The 19,321-nt window shown below is 37.5% G+C and overlaps 1 protein-coding gene across 3 annotated transcripts in view; it reads left to right on the plus strand.

Moving 5' to 3' along the window:
• Nucleotides 1–19,321, plus strand: part of TDP1 (tyrosyl-DNA phosphodiesterase 1) — a 42,192-nt gene that overhangs the window by 1,453 nt on the left and 21,418 nt on the right. For all 3 annotated transcript variants that reach the window (XM_064658954.1, XM_064658956.1, XM_064658955.1), the window contains exons 3-12: nt 1,360–1,403; nt 2,022–2,077; nt 3,377–3,473; nt 4,000–4,034; nt 6,096–6,188; nt 7,773–7,943; nt 9,536–9,614; nt 12,740–12,925; nt 13,614–13,662; nt 16,399–16,465. In XM_064658954.1, the coding sequence (XP_064515024.1) occupies nt 1,360–1,403; nt 2,022–2,077; nt 3,377–3,473; nt 4,000–4,034; nt 6,096–6,188; nt 7,773–7,943; nt 9,536–9,614; nt 12,740–12,925; nt 13,614–13,662; nt 16,399–16,465 (877 nt within the window). The remainder of the gene's footprint in view (nt 1–1,359; nt 1,404–2,021; nt 2,078–3,376; nt 3,474–3,999; nt 4,035–6,095; nt 6,189–7,772; nt 7,944–9,535; nt 9,615–12,739; nt 12,926–13,613; nt 13,663–16,398; nt 16,466–19,321) is intronic.

Below are 19,321 nucleotides of genomic sequence, written 5' to 3' on the forward strand. Positions count from 1 at the left end.
GGACTTTTCTCTTCTAGAAGTATAACAAAGCATTATTTGCTTACATGTGGTTGTAACTTCTGAGTTATGCTGCACAAATCTAATGTATATTTAGCCAAGGTAATTCAAATGTGCTTTATTGCTGCTTTTCCTATGAGTTAATATGGGGAAAACCACTTGTCTTCGTGGCAGTTATAGGGATGCTTCTCTAGGATGCCTAACTCCTTAAGTAGTTGTTTGCACTTGCCTTCGTGCTGCTGAGGGATTTGGATCTAGTAATTTGCTATTACTTGATGCAGTACTTCTGAACATCCATGTCTGGGATTTATGGGACCATTTGAATTCAGTTGGCAGTGAACATAAGTCAAGATGAAGCAAGGTGTTTGGTGTTACAATACTGATGCTTCAGGATTGCTCTGTAGTTATAGTTTGATTTAGGGGGAAGAGCCTTGTACACCTGTAAGGATCCCCTTATTCAGAAATGAAATCTCATCTATTACAAGACAGAATCAGAAGCAGGCATTAATAAGAGAGTTATGCACAGAACAACAATAAAATGGGGCAGAAAAAAAATTGTAATTCTTTGAAGGAGAAGAAATCACCAGAGACCTGTAAAATTAGGTTGTAACTTTTCCTCAATCTCATGTGCTCCCTATGAGCACTGATTATTGATGCAAGCTGGTATCAGAGACCAAAGTTGCTTTACTGCTGTATATTTTTATGTGCTTTATGAATGTATTGGGGCTTTTGGCTAGTCCTCTCTCAGGAGTTCTGCTAGGTGATTAGTTGAGGTGGTAGGCAGTATTTTTTGTTTAACCTGCAAAACCAGATTTCTGTAGAGCTAGGGCATGAAATATTTTACCAATCCTAGAAAGTATTCATAGGATATGTTTTCAAGTTGGTGCTGTGCTTCAGTTGCTGGGGTTATGAATCCTCAGTTGGATTAGTTTCCTGTGTTACCATGAACGAACAATGGATACACGTATCCTATAATCAGTCTGCAGCAGACAAATTAGCATTAACTATGCCATTATTGCTGCTACCTTGCCACAGTTCTTTAAGCCCATTCTATAGGGGAGAGAGTAGTTTGTCCCTTTCTCAGTGTGATCCTGGACTTTCTCCTAATCAATTTTTAAAACTTGTTTTCTGCTTTAAAAGTATTAATGCTTTTTATAAGCATATGACCCTGAGCGATTCACTGGAGAATCAGTGACTTGAATACTCAGATAAATAATCTCACTTGTGAATGCCTCTGTTACACCAAGTCTTTGAACAATGTGGCCCTTGTGGTATGGTACTTATCAAGCTGTTTAAGATGCAAAATGTTTACTTTAACCTTTTTTTTTTTAAATTTAATTATACTTTAATATTTTTTAATAGATATTTTGTCTCCTCTTTTTGGGACTCTCATATCTTCTGCCCAGGTGAGTTTCCTGGTTGCCAAACTGATTTGACTTGCTTGTTTCACTTAATTAATCTTAAACTTGATAATCCGTGCTTGTGTCATGCAGCTGACATTAGCAGGGAACTTTGTTAAAGTACAGAGGGAATTCTAAATGTTTTCGACTGTTCAACAGTTTCTTGAAACATAAAAATCATCCCATGTTCTGCTTTAGAATTTAGGCAATTATAGGACTACTTTCTCTTTCCTGTTTTTGAGGAAGAAAAAAAACTGCCTTGCAATCTAGAAATGATTTTTTTGTTATTGTCTAGAAGCTTTTGCTATCTTTCATGGCATAAGCACATGGCAAAGAGATGATCCTTGAACCAAAGCTTTCACATTATGTGCATAGATTGCTTTTTTCCTGCATGTTAAATATTATGACCACTAACACATGCTTTTGATAAACTTAAGTTCATTCTTAAGTTGTCAAGAGAAATAAAAGAAGCATGTGAAAGTAAAAAATACACTTGGTTGCTGTGTATGATGGAAACAGTATTGTGTGATGACTTTACGTAAGAGGGTTTTTCACTGTAGTTCACTGTTTTAACAAACTGCTTTTTCTTTTTAATGAGTCTGTTTTCTTTTTCTTATGTGCAAGTTTAACTACTGTATAGATGTGGGATGGCTTGTAAGACAGTATCCACAGGAATTCAGGTATGTTTATTTTATGAAGATGAAATGATGCGGTTCCCAGATCATTCGGTTCATACAGGTTCCTGTTATAAGTGAATGATGAGCACTTGTTTGCAGTTGCAAATTATTGTTACCAATTGTATATGCATAGACTCTTGGTTTTCTTTCTACTCTCATTCCACAGTTGTAGTTCTCTTGATTTCTTGGCTTTTTTTTTTCAAGACTGTTAAATGGTCAGAGTTCAGTATAGCTGGTTTTTGATTTTTATTAGTTAACATTTGGGAGGTTCCATTGTGGGCCACAGTGACAGTGCAGTAGATGACCTATAAAGATGGAGTTAGAAGCTTTTTGCCCTTACAGTTTATTGAGTCAAGAGCCAGATAGTGCAAGAGAAAGGAGGGACTGTTGGAAGGGCAGAAGAAAATGACATGAAAAGTATCAGGATGATGGTGTGGTTATGACATAGTGAGTTGATGGATGTTGTCATGAAAGCAGTTCTTGTTTGCTTGAAATTCCTTTCTGGTAGTTGCAATGTCCTGCAGATGAAGTGAGTGTATAATGTGCATTTTTCTATACTTTTTTTCTTCATTTTACTGGAAATGCAGTAGAACCAGAGTTCACAGAACAGGTAAGTTTGGAAGGGACCACAGTGGGTCGAGCAGCACCCTATTCCTTCTGGGATCCTCAATTACCTATGTCAGAAAATTGTCATCAGTATGCAGCTGGAAAACCGGTAGTGGGTGATAATCAGTGGGCCATACCAGGCTGGGAAATTTCCTGGTGATGTGTCTTAACTGGGCCCCAGGTAGGCAACACTCCCTCCCTATGGATTGGATCCAACTGGCAGGATCAGAAGTTGAGTTCTAGGGAGTGAACACCAAACTACTGCCAGAATAGACCTAGCCCTCTCCTTTTCCCTATCATTCTTCCCATCTTCTCTCTAAGAGGACAGTTTCTAAATTGTCTTAGATCCCCACTGTGTATATCAGTGCTTTTGAGAAATATAATTTGTCCGTTTCCAGCTATAGGGATAAGAATTCCTTTCAAGATCTTGTATTAATAGTTTCTGTTTTGGCATCTGCTTTATTCCGTGCTTCCTGTTTCCCTTTTTTTTTTCCATTAAAATTTTCTAGTGTCTTTTTCTTAGAGGTTGAATTGTAGTTACTGCTATTTTGAGTTTAAGGAGGCATATAAATTTCAGTGCCATCTTTCTGCTGGCTTGTCCAATGTAGGAGCCAGAAGTCAGAGCTACGTGAAGAAATGGTTTATGCCGATTGCTAATTCACTTGATGTTTCAATGGTAATCTCCTTGTGTTTAAGGAAGAAGCCATTGCTGATAGTTCATGGTGAAAAGAGAGAATCCAAAGCTGAGCTGCTTGCACAAGCACGACCTTATGAGAACATTAGCTTTTGTCAGGTAATTAACATCTGTATCATCCTTTGGTTGAAGTTAAGCCATCTGCTGCACTCAAAATCTTGTTATGAATGAAGAAAGACACACCTTATGTGGGAAGTCAAGAGTTTTTTGTTAATTTTTAAGGAATGTACTTACCAGGACTATAGGAACATGGTAACAATGATCCTGGACTTACGTATGTCCTTATGGTAGGCTGTTGCCCATAAAAAATGTCACAGGGTTTACAGAAGAGCTGCTCTCTTTCTCCTGTTCATCTGGATGTCTAGCAGGAACCTTGGGTTCTTTTCTGCTGGCTGTTTCTGAATATGCTGCTGGTAAGAGATGCAGAAATTTTGCTGGAGCAGTTCCAGCAAAAGTTGATTGCCATTTAAAGTCTAGCTTGTATAAAGTGGAGACTGCATTTAGAACTACTGAGGGGGGAAATAATGTGTTTTTTGATCTGTCCACTAGAGAGCAGTGAAATGAAATAAAATTAGAAAGCAGTGCACAATAGGAATTCTTAATGATCAACTTTTTAATTTTGTAGGCTAAACTGGATATTGCATTTGGAACTCACCACACGTAAGTAACACTATGAAGCAGAAAGGTCTGCCACAAAGCTGAGTTTCACAGAAATTGTGGAGTCTTAAAGAAAAATTTCCATAACCATTTTATGTTTAGAGATGGCAGGATTCTTCTAGTTTAAGGAAACAGTTCAGCTGTTGGGTAGATATGAGATGTGCAAGTTAAACAGTTGAAGTCTAACAGGTCTAAGACAGGTGAACTGCAGGTCCTGGCTCTTGCCTTGCACCTTAATGCCAAAATTGTAATGCAGACTTGATCAGTCAGTTTTACCTCTTGGCAGGGCAGGCACAGCACTGATTTGTGGTGATAGGTGAAGGATCTGGAAATTAGTGAATTTGGAGGGTCTTCTCAAAGAAGAAACTTGAATTTAATATTGTAGAAGTGTCACAAAGGAAATTTTATAGATTAAATCTCTTCTTATCTGTAGCTTTCAATCTTACATCTCAGCAAAGATATTTTGGTTTCAGTTTGGTTTTCAGTAAAAAATACTGCAGTATTTTTTAATCAGTTAACCTTTTGCATAACTTGTTTTATGAAACATGACATTACATTAAAACATTGATCTGAAATGCCAGTGTTTCTGACAGAAAGCATACTGACAAACTCATTGCCTGTTTGGAGAAAAACATGCAGATAAAGGGAAGAAATGCGCTTTCTAAAAAGGAGTCTTGTTTCTCTCAGGTTTGGTGGGGGACATAGAATGAATTGAAGTTGTCTTTCAATAGATAATTTTTAAAGCTTTAGCTTATTTTCACTTAAGCAGTATAAACAGCAACTCTCATTCTTTGTGTGTTCAACTTTAGATTTTTTTCTTCAATTACACTTTGGCATAAATAAGTGATAAGGATACTAAATGCTGCAGTTCTTTAACCCTGTATTTTAAAGGGTTATTCTGGGTAGTGTGTTTCTGAATGTATGTTCCGCTGCAGGTGGAAAACAAGTGATTAACAGAGTAGTAGATTGAATCCTGGTGGGTAATAAAACAGCTTTTTTAAGGGAGGCACTTAACAGATTTCACCCCATCAAATATAAAGAGTTAAATTCATGTAATTCTGGTTGTATGATGTTAAACTTATATTACGTTTCAGTGACTTTTTTTGAGATTAGTGGTGTTTCAGTCAGTTATCACTTTTATATACCTTAATCTTGCACTTTATTTTGCTGTAAAATACTTATTTTACTGTCAACTCCAACTGTGCTTAGATCAAGGCATAAGACAGATGTGGGGAACTATTTTATGGTTACAGGGTCTTGCATATTGTGCAGACTGCTGTAAGCATGGGAAAGTGTGTGCAGGTAACATTAAAAGCAGAATTTACTGAATAAATACTTGCCCAAGTTCAAACCTGATACAATTTGCATCTTGTCATGGGGCAGCAATGAGAATAAGAATGCTTTTCCTTATGGCTTCTATTCTTGAGCATGGGTTTCTGTGGAAACCATTTCATCCCTTGGGACCATATGGATATGGTGTCTACAAAACTATTGAAAACTTGTATATGAAAATTTGAGCACTTATGTTACCAAAAAATACAGATGTTTATTTTAAACTCAGTTACTAGTTTTAAAACTTCTTTATGCAGTAGCTTGAGTTTAGAGTTATGGTAGATAAATAGCTTTTTTTGACATCCCAGTGATTAGCTACCTACGCACCTTCTTTTAAAATAAAAGTTCTCATTTTAAGAGTAAGGAACTAGGTTTCAGTTAATTCAGCTATAAGTAAAGGTCTTTTAGTGTTCCTAAATTCTCTTTCTAACTATCTGCAAAGGGATAAGTTTGTCTGAAGAACTTTGCAAATATAGGAAGTGTTCTGCAAGTATTGATTTTGCTGTGGGTGTTGCATGAAATGTTAAGCTGTATTCTAGAATAAAATAAATCAGGACATTCTAATGACTGCCATGTGAGCTTGGCCTGTGCATGGATTGAAGTCTAAGTGCATGCATGGTGCAGAACAAATTTTTCAAAAAACATTACCTTGAAGCTTTTTAGTGAGTTGTTAATTTATATCCTATTCTGTGTACTTAAAATAAATGAAGAGTTCTGTATCTTTTTTTAAAGGAAAATGATGTTGTTATTATATGAAGAAGGTCTTCGAGTTGTGATTCATACATCCAATCTTATTGCTGAAGATTGGCACCAGAAAACTCAGGGGTAAGCAACAATCTCTAGCAGGTGTATGTTTACTACTTTCTGTAGATATTTGCTACAGCTGAAGATGGGATACTAGGACAGATGATCTAGTGCTAAAGTCTTACACTCCTAAGATAGAGCTGTTCTAAAGAAAAAAATAAAAAATTGAACCTAGAATGCTGGTAGCTGTCTGAACCTGAACTCTGCTTGCTTCCTGTTGTAAACAAAATTACATACCCAGTTGGCTGTTAGCTTAAACCTGGTCTGACTGATATCAAATTTTATTATACCATGCTGTTTTTTCATGAAAAAAACTTCTTAACTGTAAAGTACTCTTTATATAGATCTGAAGCAGCTATTTAAAAATTATCTTAATACTTTAAGAATTCTATGAATGTGCAAATGTTCTGCAGAATGTAACCTTATAAATGTTAGGCACTACTGATTCCATAATACAGTAGATATCCTAGTATCTACCCAATATTCTTTCCTTGGAAGGAATTTTCTTCCTGTTTTATTTTCTTTGCAGAAGTTTTTAAACTTACTGACCAGCCTGGGACATAGTTTTGTTTAGAGCACTACAAATAGGACTAATAAATATAAATAAATATAGTAATATAAAGCTCCTCAGCCTCTTGTTTTTTTTGACTGGTTTTGTGGGAGCATTTTTTTAGTTAGATCACCTCAGTAAATCAGGGTATAAAATTTCTTCAAACTAATTGAAAATGGCTTTTCAGAAGTTACCATCACTTTGGCATCCATTTTGCTGCCATTAAATATGGCAGGGTTTTTGAGGCTTTTTGCTTGTCTGAGGCAAGCTCTGATGGAGGTTTTGAGTGGCAAAAATAGCCACTGATTTTTTTTTTTTTGCCTTTAAATCTTAGAGGCAGCTTTAGTATCTTGTGGCAGTTAGCTTCTTAGAAAGCTAAGAAAGCATGAAAATACCTGCTTGGGATACTTAACAAGTTCCCCTACTTGTCAAACATGAAAAATATTTTTCTTTTTAGCTTTTGCATACTGCAGTGTTGTGCAGTATCACTTATATATGGTGGTTCACTGCCTTCTCTGTTTTATCAATTTCTGAATTTCAAAGGATAATGTCAACACATTGTAAAGTTGATAATGCAGAACCTTTGGTTTCCATGGCTCCAATAGTGTGTGACTGGAAAGAAATGCTAAATGTTTTCCCTGTGTAGTGCCCATCTTATTTTATTCTGATGGAAGTTCTGGAGAGCCAGCTTATCGTTGTGGGCTGCTCTTCAAACTATGCAAAACTCTCACATACTTTAATTGGTGATTTTCTTTATAATTGCACGAACCAAGAGTTTAGCACAATGCATTGCTGTGTTCTATTCCTACAGAAAATGTTGATTAAAGGACTGTTGATTGCTAAGTCTGATTCTGGCCTGTTTAGCAGAGGTGAAAACTGTGGATAAATGTTGGGATGGTTGTTTTCATTTGAAAGTATTAGTTTTCTAGTTTTGAGTATCAGATGGTGATTCTGTAGCTGTAAAGGCAAGTCATCTATAGTAAATATCACAGTAAATCTCTCTAGTATTTGTTTAGGACCTTCAGATGTACTTTTTTTTTTTTTTTTTTTTTTAGAATATGGATAAGCCCTTTATATCCAAGGCTGCCTAAGGGAGCAACAGGTTCTTCTGGTGAATCTGAAACTAATTTTAAATCTGACCTTATAAGTTACTTGATGGCTTACAATTCTCCTATACTCAAGGAATGGATAGATCTGATTCAAGAACATGACTTATCAGAGACAAGGTATATATTGTGTTCTTAGTAACTTGCATGTGTGGGGGTTTTTTTCCTAAAAATTGAATATCTCTGTTAGGATCTATTAGACCTTGAGTTTGTTTTGTAAGCTTACCTTGTTTCAGACTTCAGTGTTCAAATATGACTCTAACTTCCCACAGTTTTTAAATATGTCTTGTATAGATTATGTCAAGTTGACCAACTTCTAGTTTTATAAGCATGAATTTTAAAGGAAGAAAGAAAGAAAGGTGCACCAGCAGTAACTTTACAGAAGGTAGCTGTAAAGTAATAAGGATTTGGTTTCATTTAAGACAGTCTGGCTTAAATATTTACTCCAATGAAATTACCAGTGGAAAACACTGTGTGGTATTTGGTTCATCATGTAAAAACAATCATATATGTAAAGGTTACTGTAATGGGGAGAGTAAGAAGAGGCTTCTGAATTGTAAGGCGAAGTTCAATCCACATACATATATAGAGAATTTTGCCTGTAACAGCCATGAGTTGGGTCTGGTGTGCAATGTTGTGTCTACTTGGTCTTGAAATAGTCTTCTCTAATATCACATAGCTGATACTACATAAAATAATTCAGGTTGCTCAAATTTACTTCTAACAGATATATCTTGCAGTTCCACTGAAATATGGGTCCTTAGTTCAGAAAGTATGTCTTGATGACTTAATTGCAGTTTTATAAGCAGATAAAAATTGTTGAAAAGTAAAGCTGAAAATGGTCATAAACTGCAGTGAAAATAGAGACTGAAACCTTGTCTAGTTCATACATGAAAAATTGCTTTTTTCTTTACATGGAGTCATACAAGATTGAAGGGGGGTGAAGAAAAAAGTATGTACTTTATAATCAGGAGAGCTAACAGCCTGAGCTGCTGCTCTGATTAAATTGATCATCTCCATGAGCTTGGCCAGATGAGCTGAGCCCTAGCTGATGTGAGTTTATGCACGCTCTAGGAAGGAGTCACTTCTTAGAGTAAGGATCGACTCCTTGCCCTATGAAATATGTAGGGGACATTCATTCATGGGTAAAGCTAGGCATCAGATGCAGTAGGGAACAGCTTCTTAAGCCTATGTTTGTTGTGACTTTGGGCAGATCTCTTCCCTATTTTCAGGGTAAAGTCAGACAGGTTACTAAACCATTATTTGGAAGACGGTTGAGAGAGCTGTACTTAGCATCTGAACTATTGGGTGCCCAAATGACAACTCATACCTGAATCTGCTGATTTGGATGTAGCAGTAGACTGGCTTTTCTCAAAATTACATGCCCAGTTATGTGTCAAATGAGCTGTTTGTGTTTATTGCTAACATTGTCTGTCTTCTGCATTTTTATACAAAGAAGTAGGTGTAGTTGTTGTCTATGCTGTTAACATCCTGGTGGTGCTTGACAGCCACGCAGGATGCTAATAATAATTATACAGCTGAAAATATACTTTTCTTTGTATTGTAAATTCTGTGAGAAAGATTAAATATTTCTGGTTGCACTTCTATGTTCAATCTTGCTGATAGGTTTTACTTTAATACCTTGCTACTTCACCAAACCAAAACACTCCAGATCTACAAATAACTTCAGGATTTTTTGCTTCTTTCTGTAGAGTGTATCTTCTTGGTTCTACCCCTGGACGGTATCAAGGCAGTGATAAAGAGAAATGGGGTCATCTTAGGCTCAGAAAGGTACCAAAACTGTAACCTTTTTTGTTAATATCCTTTAAAATGTAAGTAGAATTTTGGAGAGCACGCTTGAGTTCCTTTCCAGCTGTCATCTTCAGTCTTTTAATACATTGTTACAGTTTAAGTTAGCAATAACATACGTAAGCTTGCAACTTATGACAATGTAGACTTTGCACATTGTGTTCCTGGGAGTTATTTCCTGGTCAGCTTGTGGTCTTGTCATGTGCTTACAGATACCGGAGGAGTCAGTGTAACTCAAATGAATTCCTGTCAGCTGTTAGTGTTTCTAGCAAAAGTGACACTGTCAAAATCCAGTCTTCTGTGACTGAGATCCAAATGTAGCTTTTTTCAAAAGCACTAACTGAGGAAAGATTTGTTGACATAGAGACTTGTCTGCACATAGGGAGTAGGCATGTTTTATTACTTGAACGTTAAGGTTTATTGCAGTTTCTTTTTCTCTAATGAGCTGGCAATAAACCAATCAAATAAAAAACCAGTTTATACATAGCAAATGTCATCAGTTCAGTCAAGATTTTAGTTATGTTCCCATACATTGCTAGGATCTTGATTTTTTTTTTTCTATTGCATTTTTATATCAACTAAATAATTAGAAACATGGACTTTTTTTTTGTTTTACATCCATTCTGTCCCCTATTTTGGTTTTTTGCTGGATTGGGGGTTTTTTGGGGGTTTTTTGGTAATGTCAGTATACGTGACATCAAGCCTATTGGCAACAGACAGGGTGGATATACTTGTCTCAAAAGGTAAAAAGGACCTATGCTCAGGACTTAGCAGGGCTCACTGAAAGAGCTTTAAACTAGATTTGAATGGGTGAAAGAATAAAACCAGGGTCACTAAAAATAAGCCTGGAGCAGCACACCAGTGTTTGAGGGACACTGTGCTAACAAGGTCCTTCAGTCTGCTATCTCAGTGGAGGTAGGGGATGGACAGTCATTTAGCAGCAAAGACACAAGACTTATTAGTGTGTCAGAAATCATGAAAGTACCTGAGAATGGTCATGTAGGAATTAGGGCTTCTCTCTCCAAAAAGGTGGCATCTGCACCAATGCACACAGCATGGGCAACAAACAGGAGGGAAAGGAAGCCATTGTGCAGCAGGAAAACTATGACATAGTTGCCATCACAGAAGCATGGTGGGATGGCTCACACAGTTGGAATGCTGCAATGGATGGCTATAAACCCTTCAGAAAGGGTAGGCAAGGAAGGAGAGGCCATTGGGTCATCACAGGTAGCCCTGTATGTTAGAGTTTTGATTGTCTAGAGGTTCAACAAGGCCAAGGTCCTGCACTTGAGTCGCAACAACCCCATGCAGCGCTACAGGCTTGGAGCAGAGGCTGGAAAGCTGCCTGGTGGAAAAAGACCTGGGGTTGCTGGTCAACAGCCAGCTGAACATGAGCCAGCAGTGTGCCCAGGTGGCCAAGAAGGCCAGTGGCACCCTGGCCTCTACCAGAAACAGTGTGGTCAGTGCAACCGGGGTAGTGACAGTCCCTCTGTGCTTGGCACTGAAGTCACACCTCAAATCCTGTGTTCAGTTCTGGGCCCCTCACTAGAAGAGGGGTCATTGAGATGCTGGAGCATGTCCAGAGAAGGGCAATGGAGCTGGTGAAAGGTCTGGAGCACAGTTCTGATGAGGAGCAGCTGGGGGCATTTGGCCTTGAGAAAAGGAAGCTCAGGGAAGACCTTACTGCTCTCCACAACTACTTGGAAGGAGGTTGTAGCAAGGTGGTGGTCATATCTTATCCCAAATAACAAGCAATAGAAAAAGAGGAAATAGCCTCAAGTTGCACCAGGTGAGGTTTAGATTGGATATTTGGAAAAATTTCTTCACCAAAAGGGCTGGCATTGGAACAGGCTGCCCAGGGAAGTGGTGGTGTCACCCCTTGGAGGCATTTAACAGACATGTCGATGTGGCACTCAGGGATATGGTTTAGTGATGGACTTGACAGTGTTGTGTTAATGGTTGGACTCTACTGTCTTAGAGGTCTGTACCAACCTAAATAATTGTGATTATTTAGATAATCCATAATGGTAAATCTTCATACAAGATTGCATATCTCTTGTAGGAACCCTTCTTGTTTGTTGTGGTTTGATTTTCTTTATTGTTGTGTTTTTTGGTTGTTTTTGTGTTTTAAAATTAGATTATGTATTTCACGTCATCTGTTAAAGGCCTCTGATAATTGGAGAGTTTTCAACCTGCACCTCCTGCTAAAGTGGCATTATTTCGAGTACTGTCATGACTTTTACATGGAACTCTAATCCTGTCCATGGCAAACTTCTGTGATATACAAAATGTTTATGTATCACATGGCTTTTGACACTAAGTTACTCTTTTAGACTTCCCATTGCTTGTTAAGAGCTTGTCCTTTCTAATACATGTATTGTCTTCCATGTTTTTTGCCTAGTTAAACACAAAATGAGAACAAAATAAAACAGATAAAGCCTGTAAAGGTGGTCTTGTGGCAAATGTTTCTGTGATTTAAAAAGGTTGATATTTTAAGTACCAGTGCAGACAGACCTGATGATACTACACTCATGGCTGAAGCCATTTAGTTATGTGTTCTCTCTAGAGGGGTCAAGGTAGCCACTACATACAATTTAATATGTGCCTATATCCATCTGGTTTTAATGTGACTTTAAATTCCATTCTCAGCTAAAGAACTCTACTAAAAAGATTATTTCAATTTTGTCTTCAGTTGTTTTTTCTCTTCTTATTGTAGGCTTCTATTGTAGCTGGGGCTACAATATGAGAGGAATTTTATGGCCAACAACCACCAAATATAAAAAATATTTAGTTAAGTTGTTGTGAATTCTGAAGCTAATGTTTCATGTTTCTAGAAAGAGTTTCTAATATTCTTTTCACCTGTTATTTAATGGTTGGCTTTGGTGCTTTTGGATAAAACTTGTGATGTTTAATCTTTTCTTGAAGTGGGTTATTTGGAAAGCCTGATAATTTTTTTTATTGCAAAGTTAAATGTGTAGTATGAATGTTAATCTCTTTCATTATCAGAAGTGAATTATAGAGGATTTATTATATCAGAAGTGATATCAAACCAATAAAGGTGTTCTTTGCCTGTTGAAGTCTAACAGTGTTTTAATTCCCCTCACTAGCTTTTGAAGGAGCATGCTTTGTCGATACCAGCACAGGAATCCTGGCCTCTCGTTGGACAGTTCTCAAGCATTGGTTCAATGGGAGCTGATGGATCCAAATGGCTGTGCTCTGAGTTCCAGGAGAGTCTGGTGGCTGCAGGCAGCGGTGTGACACCTTTCCTTAAATGTGATGTCCCAATTCATTTGGTATGTCCTTTAGATGCTGGTGACCTTTATTTAACACTTATTATTTGTTTTTGAAATCTTAGTCATTGGGGTTTTTTTAACTTTTGAAAGACAGTAATGGGGTTTTCATCCTGAAATCCTAAGCGTGCCACTTGCTGATACTTAATTGTGTATGGTATACTATAAAAATGTGCTATGACTTCCATCTGCATGACACTAGAGTATATATAATCTAATCAAAACTGTCTTCTTACTCTATAACTTGTCTTCTGTTAGGTTTTGTAGATGCAGGTATTTCTGCTACTGAAATGTAACTGCACCCTTAGTCATTAATACCTTTGGTTATTAGCACAGTTAAATGGAGGAGCAGAAAGAAGTTTGTGGCCTTTACCATGTGCTAGTTGCTCCTGCGTACTCATATTTGAGATACAAGACTGAAATCTCATAAAATAATGTTAAGGCTAGCTTTGACCACTTAACAGTGGTTGAAGCAGTGTTGAGTCTTGTTAGCTCTGTAAGAGCAGTAAAAATATTAGACTTTGTTACTCGCATGCATGTAGTTTTAAGCTGCAGTGTAATTTTATTCATTTTGACAAGTGAAGCTTTTAATGTGTTTTTTCCTCAGGTTTTCTTTGAAGTGTCCTTTGTTTGAAAATTGGCAGCTTGCATATTTAGAGCTGTTATTAAAGTTACTTTTTTTTCCATGAAGGTGTATCCTACTGTGAACAATGTGAGGCAGAGTCTGGAAGGGTATCCTGGTAAGCAGATGAATCCCCATTTATTAACTTTTTGTGGTTGTAATGTCCTGCAAAATCACTTTAATGGTTGATGTTGAATGAACACAAAGTTGTCATCTTGCTGAGAACATGGTAGAATAGGTGGCAGTACAATCCTTTAAATTTCTTTTACTGGAGTTCTACCTCCAGCTCTCCTATTGTGATTGAATAGAAGAGGCTTTATGGGCATTGGTAGGTAATGTTTAAGTCTGTCTAGCCATGTTCATACATCACTGTGTATTAAAACAACAGCTCTTGCCCACTGTTCTTACTCCAATCATACTTTCATTTTGGCAGAAAATTCAGGTTTGAGTGTGCCAGTTTCTTCTGTTTTGTTTGCAGTGTCGTTCTGCACATCAAATACAACAGAGGCTAAGATGTTTTGCTACTCATTGGTCATTTTTTTAATATTGTAATATAGAGCTGTTCTGTTCAGTCTTCCGATGTTAATATTCATGAAGTCTGGGGACCTATAGGCTTGCCAGCCTCACTTTGGCCCTGAGGAAGGGTGATGGAGCAAAGAATACTGGAAAATATTTCCAAACATATGATGGACCAAGAAGGTGATCCGGAATAGTCAGCATGCATTTTTGAAAGGATAAATTATGCTCAATTAACCTGATGTCCTTTTATAAAGGGATGAGTGGCTTGATGAATGAGGAGTGCACTAGATGTTGTTTATCTTAACTCTTTCATCACTGTCTGCTAACATCATTACAACAACGTGATTAAGTACAGGCTGGATGAGTGGAACATGGGGCAGATTGGAACTGGCTGAACTGCCAGGCCTCACTGACTGTGATCAATGGCACAAAGGCCAGCAGGGGGTCAGCCACTAGTGGTGGAATGTGCCAAGCACTGATATTGGGGTTGTGCATTAATATCTTCATTAATGACCTGGATGGTGGGGCAGAGTACACCCTTGGTGAGCTTGCAAATGATGCAAACTCAGGAGGAGTAGTTGATGTACCGGATGATTGTGCAGCCATTCAGAGGGGCTGTGCAGGCTGGAGAAATGGGCAGACAGAAACCTCATGCATTTCAACAGAGGGCAATGCAAAGTACTATGCTGGGGCAAGAGTAACCCCAGGCACCAGTGCACACTGGGGGTTGACCTGGGGAAAGCAGTTTTGCAGAAAAAGACCAGGGATGGTCACTAAGCTGAAGGTGTACCCTTGCAGCAAGAAGGCTGATAGCATCCTGGGCTGTGTTAGGAAGTGCATTGCCAGTGAGACCAAATCTGGAGTGCTGTGTCCAGTTGTTGACTTCTCACTACAATACAGACACAGACATACTGAACCAAGTACAGCAAAAAGCCACAAAGATGAATAAGAGATTGGAACATCAATCATACAAGGGGAGACTGAGAGAGCTGGATGATTCTTCATGCTGGAGAAGAGAACTTTCCTGGGAGGTCTTATCAACATGTATAAATACCTGATAGGAGGATGCAAAGTAGAGGCAGACTCTTTGCATGGTGACTAGGGAAAGAACAAAAAGCAATGGACATAGACAGAAATCTCCTGTATCTCAATTCATCCTTACAGCAGAAATGTTTTCTGATGTTTAAATGAAACAGGTTGCTTGTAGAGGCTGTAGAGTCTGTTTTTGAAGATACTCAAAACTTGACAGGACACTGTACTGAACAATGTGCTCTGTTCAACACTACTTTGAGCAGGGAGTTATTCTAGATGATCTCTAGAGGGTGCTTCCACCTTCAGTGATTCAGTGATTTTTGACATTGTTGAATCGTTAAATGCACGTTCCAGTTCCAAGCTGGATGCTCAGAAGTTCCTGTGAAGTATGAAGTTGAGTAGCTGTTGAATTCTTCTAACAGTGTATTTTGAACCTGGGGGAAGCAGAAGTTGTTTCAGCTCTTTTTCTTTCCTCTGAAAAGAGGAAAGTGTTTGGACATATATAGAAACTGCAGCCAGAGAATTTGTAGGTATCTGACTCCTACAGGTAGGTTAGGGTGTCTTGAAATACATCTGGTTGTCTACAGCTCAGTGACTTCTTACTGTAATTTCTTTCATATTATGAAATAACTTGGTGAATTGCACAACTCTATGTTTGTGCAGTTAAACAGCTCTGTGGGCTTCTGCAGTTAGTGCATTCCTGAGAGTACTGAAGATTTTGTGATGGGTCATTATGGTGTGTTCTAGGACATGTTGAATGCAGTAGGCTTTGTATCATGCTTTTAAAATACACAGCACTAATATAACTCAGTATGCCTGGATGATTCTTCTTTATTAAACCTGTTTCAAGAAATCACAACAGGCATTAGCCAAAGGCCAAATCAATACAAATACAATTTCATCAGAGAAGTTCTTGCTTTTAAAAATAATGTTGTTTGGGTGTTGGTAGGTTTTTTTTTCTTCTGAAAGCTGCTTGTTTTATTCCTTCTAGTTTGTATGATTCTAATCTGTTGATATCAAGTCCTATCCTAACAGAAAACTACCTGTAATTCCATAGCCTCTATGCATTTTCTCTTTTTCTTAGTGTAAATGTGCTGTGTAGTGTTTAGGAAGTTGCTAAATTATGAGAATGGGGAAAAAAAAAACCAAACCAAAATATATACCATTTTATACTAATGGAGCATTTAAGGACTTCTGAAAGTAACTCATGAGGGTAGTACAGATAGCTTGTTCCCCAACATGCTTGCTGCTTTTAGAATGTCTTTCAAAAAATAAACGTACATGTTCTGTTTTGTTCCTTAAGCTGGTGGCTCACTACCATACAGTATACAGACAGCACAGAAACAGCTGTGGTTGCATTCCTATTTTCAGTAAGTAGAACTCAATTCTTTGGGGTTTTTTTTAAGACTGTATGTTTAAACTGACAATGCTGTAATGTTTGAGTGTTAAAAGCAAATTAAGTGGAAGTGGTTACAAACATGATATTTTTAAATTCCTTAAAATAAAAGCCTTTAGTTCCTTATCTGCTGGGTCTTATCTCCAAAACATAGTAGAAAACATGCTATTTACCTATAAAAAATTATACAGAATACTGTTGCTAATGCATTTAGGATTTTGTAAACTTCTATTTAAGTTTTTCTTCTTTGAACTGGAATAAAATACTTCTCTCTTTTATTTTTTAATTTACAGTTGTATTTCACTTTCCCCACTTGTGCCTCTGTATTAATAGGATTTCAGCTGAGCCACAGCAGGATTAGGAAGGCTTTTTTTTGGTTGTTATTGGGTGTTTTTAATCTTCCGTGTACAGCAGTCCTGCTGCAAAAATTCTCATTACCTTCTGGTAATATCTTTTGTTAAAGGTGCCTGACATTTTCTATTAAGAACTTCTTTCCATGTGCTGCTAGTTTTGCCAAATTCGAACAGTCTGACATTCCATGCCAAATGTCTCCCTCAGCCTGAATCTTTAATAACTTAAACATGTTTTGAGAACAATGGGGAAAAGTTGTTTTGCAAAGATCAAAAAATTATTAATACATCCTGTAACCTCTTACAAGACCACAACATCCCATTCCTTTCATCAGAAACTTTTAACTCTTCCAGATGGAAGTTGCTCTGGTAAGATAATTTACTAAGAAAGAGTATGCTAAGATGCAATATATTCAGGGGACTGAAACAGAATTGCTGGTTGCAGAAGGCATCCCTAATTCTGGAGTGAATGTGATTGCTGCTGTGAGCTTTGCTGGTTAATGTCCAAGGGATGGAACTCGGACAAAAAGCATGTGAGGCTTTGTCTTCTGCTTTTAAAGTGTTCCCTCTGAGCACATTCAGCAAAGGAAGAAAGCTACAATCACCTTCAAATTTTCAAGCTTGTTCAGTCATGATTCAAAAGGTGAGGAAATCATAAGTCTGGAGGTGTTTGTGCAGTCTTAATTTAGTTTCTGTAGTCATATACCTCATGAAAATCTTACTGGAAGAAACATGTAACCTTTTTTTGATTAGTCTCTTATTTAATGCGCAGAATGCTACTTTAGTAATGAGATTATTAATTGATTAATTCCTGTTCAGTGAGAAAATGCCCACGTACCTGTCACATTGGACATACCAGGTTCCTGCTCTGGCAGCAAAAGGGCAAAAGTGATGGGCAACAGATGAAGCAAAGTTCATTTGTTGAATTGGTTGCAGATGACAAGTGGCCCTGCATAGCTGCTCTGTAGTGACTACCCTGATGCAGACCCTTACCAGTAATATACAACACCAGCCCTGGAGGAGAGCCTGCATGTGAGCTCTTAGCATAGAGCAGGTGACATACAGCACCTTCTTACCCATGGAATCTGGGACATATGGAAAATAGTAGGTTTTCAATAGTATTAAATAGAAGATAAGATGTTTTAAAGACTTGCCATAGTATAAAACTTTGAGCAGTAAAGGGATTAGAGAAATTTCTCTTCACTGGAAAATAGTACAAAACCAACAGGAAACTAGAGATTCTAACAGAGCAGAAAGGAAAAAAATACTTTCATACTTACAGGTTAGGGGAAGAAAATAGCTCTGCTTTACAAGGAGGGAGAGATTAATGGAGTTGGAACTCCACACTTTTCCACAGGGGAAGAGAAGTTTAGTTAGCTGGTTCTGTATCATATATCATATCTTAGTTTGTTCTTCAGAAGCAGACTTCAGTGTGGCTTGCATCAAAATATAAAGATTTCTAGTTAGTGTCAAATGTGTGGAGTGTGTCAGTTCTTGCCCTTTAGGAATACGGGACCAGTTCTTAGAAAGGGTTTCCTTTCTTTCATCAGGGGAGATAAAGTTGTTAAAGTTCATGGTCTTGACCCATGGTCTTGACCCATGAACTATAAAACCTCTTGAGTTTAACTTCACTAACTGTAAATGTTAGTCCTGAAAGTCAACTTAGGTAAATAATTCCAGCCCTTCTAAGTTAATCTTCTCAGGCTTTTAGATGAACAGAGTGCACTTACGAGGTTTTTCAGAGCTGATTAATTCTTTTCGATTTCCATTTTAAAAGAGAATGATAAGTTAGGCAAAGAGGATTGTGATAACCAAAACTAGAGACTATTGTATTCTAAATTGAGGAAAGAAAAGTCTCTGGGTGGAAGATGGTGTATTAGAAGCCTTCTTCCTGAATTTGAGTGAGGACTAACAGCTGTTAGTGGAAAGTGCTTCTAAATGCTGTGATTACATACCTTCAGTTATATACATTTATTTACTCCTTGTTTACAGTTTAGTTCTGTAATACTGATGCTGAATTAATCCAGCAATGGCTTGTTGTTTTAAACTAGTTTTTATATATACACGTAGATAAGATCTCTACTTTCTTAAGCTTTCAAATTTCTCAGCAGCTTAGGGGTACAGAAAAGGGAAGAGGAAGAGTAGTGTCATCTGTCTATCAGTTGCTCTCTGCCTCTATGTCATGGATAATAAATTGTAATAAACTTGGAGAATTTTATGAGGTTTAGTTTGGTGCCAAACTTGTGTGCTCAAAGTTATAGCCATTGATAGCCTTCAAAGAAGAAATATTGGCCAGAAGTTTGGACTTCCTTTCTTAAGTGCGAGCTGGAATGGAGGAATGGAAAAACTTGTTAGGAGAATCTGGCACACTGAGGAGAATATCTGTCTGAATTGGTTGTAACGGAAAAAAAAAATCCTGCCCTTCTGACTACTAGTAAAATTGGAATTCAGGATTAAGAATTCTGTTAAATAAGGTATTT

Source organism: Pseudopipra pipra, chromosome 6 (assembly GCF_036250125.1).
Source record: "Pseudopipra pipra isolate bDixPip1 chromosome 6, bDixPip1.hap1, whole genome shotgun sequence".
Lineage (NCBI taxonomy): Eukaryota > Metazoa > Chordata > Aves > Passeriformes > Pipridae > Pseudopipra > Pseudopipra pipra.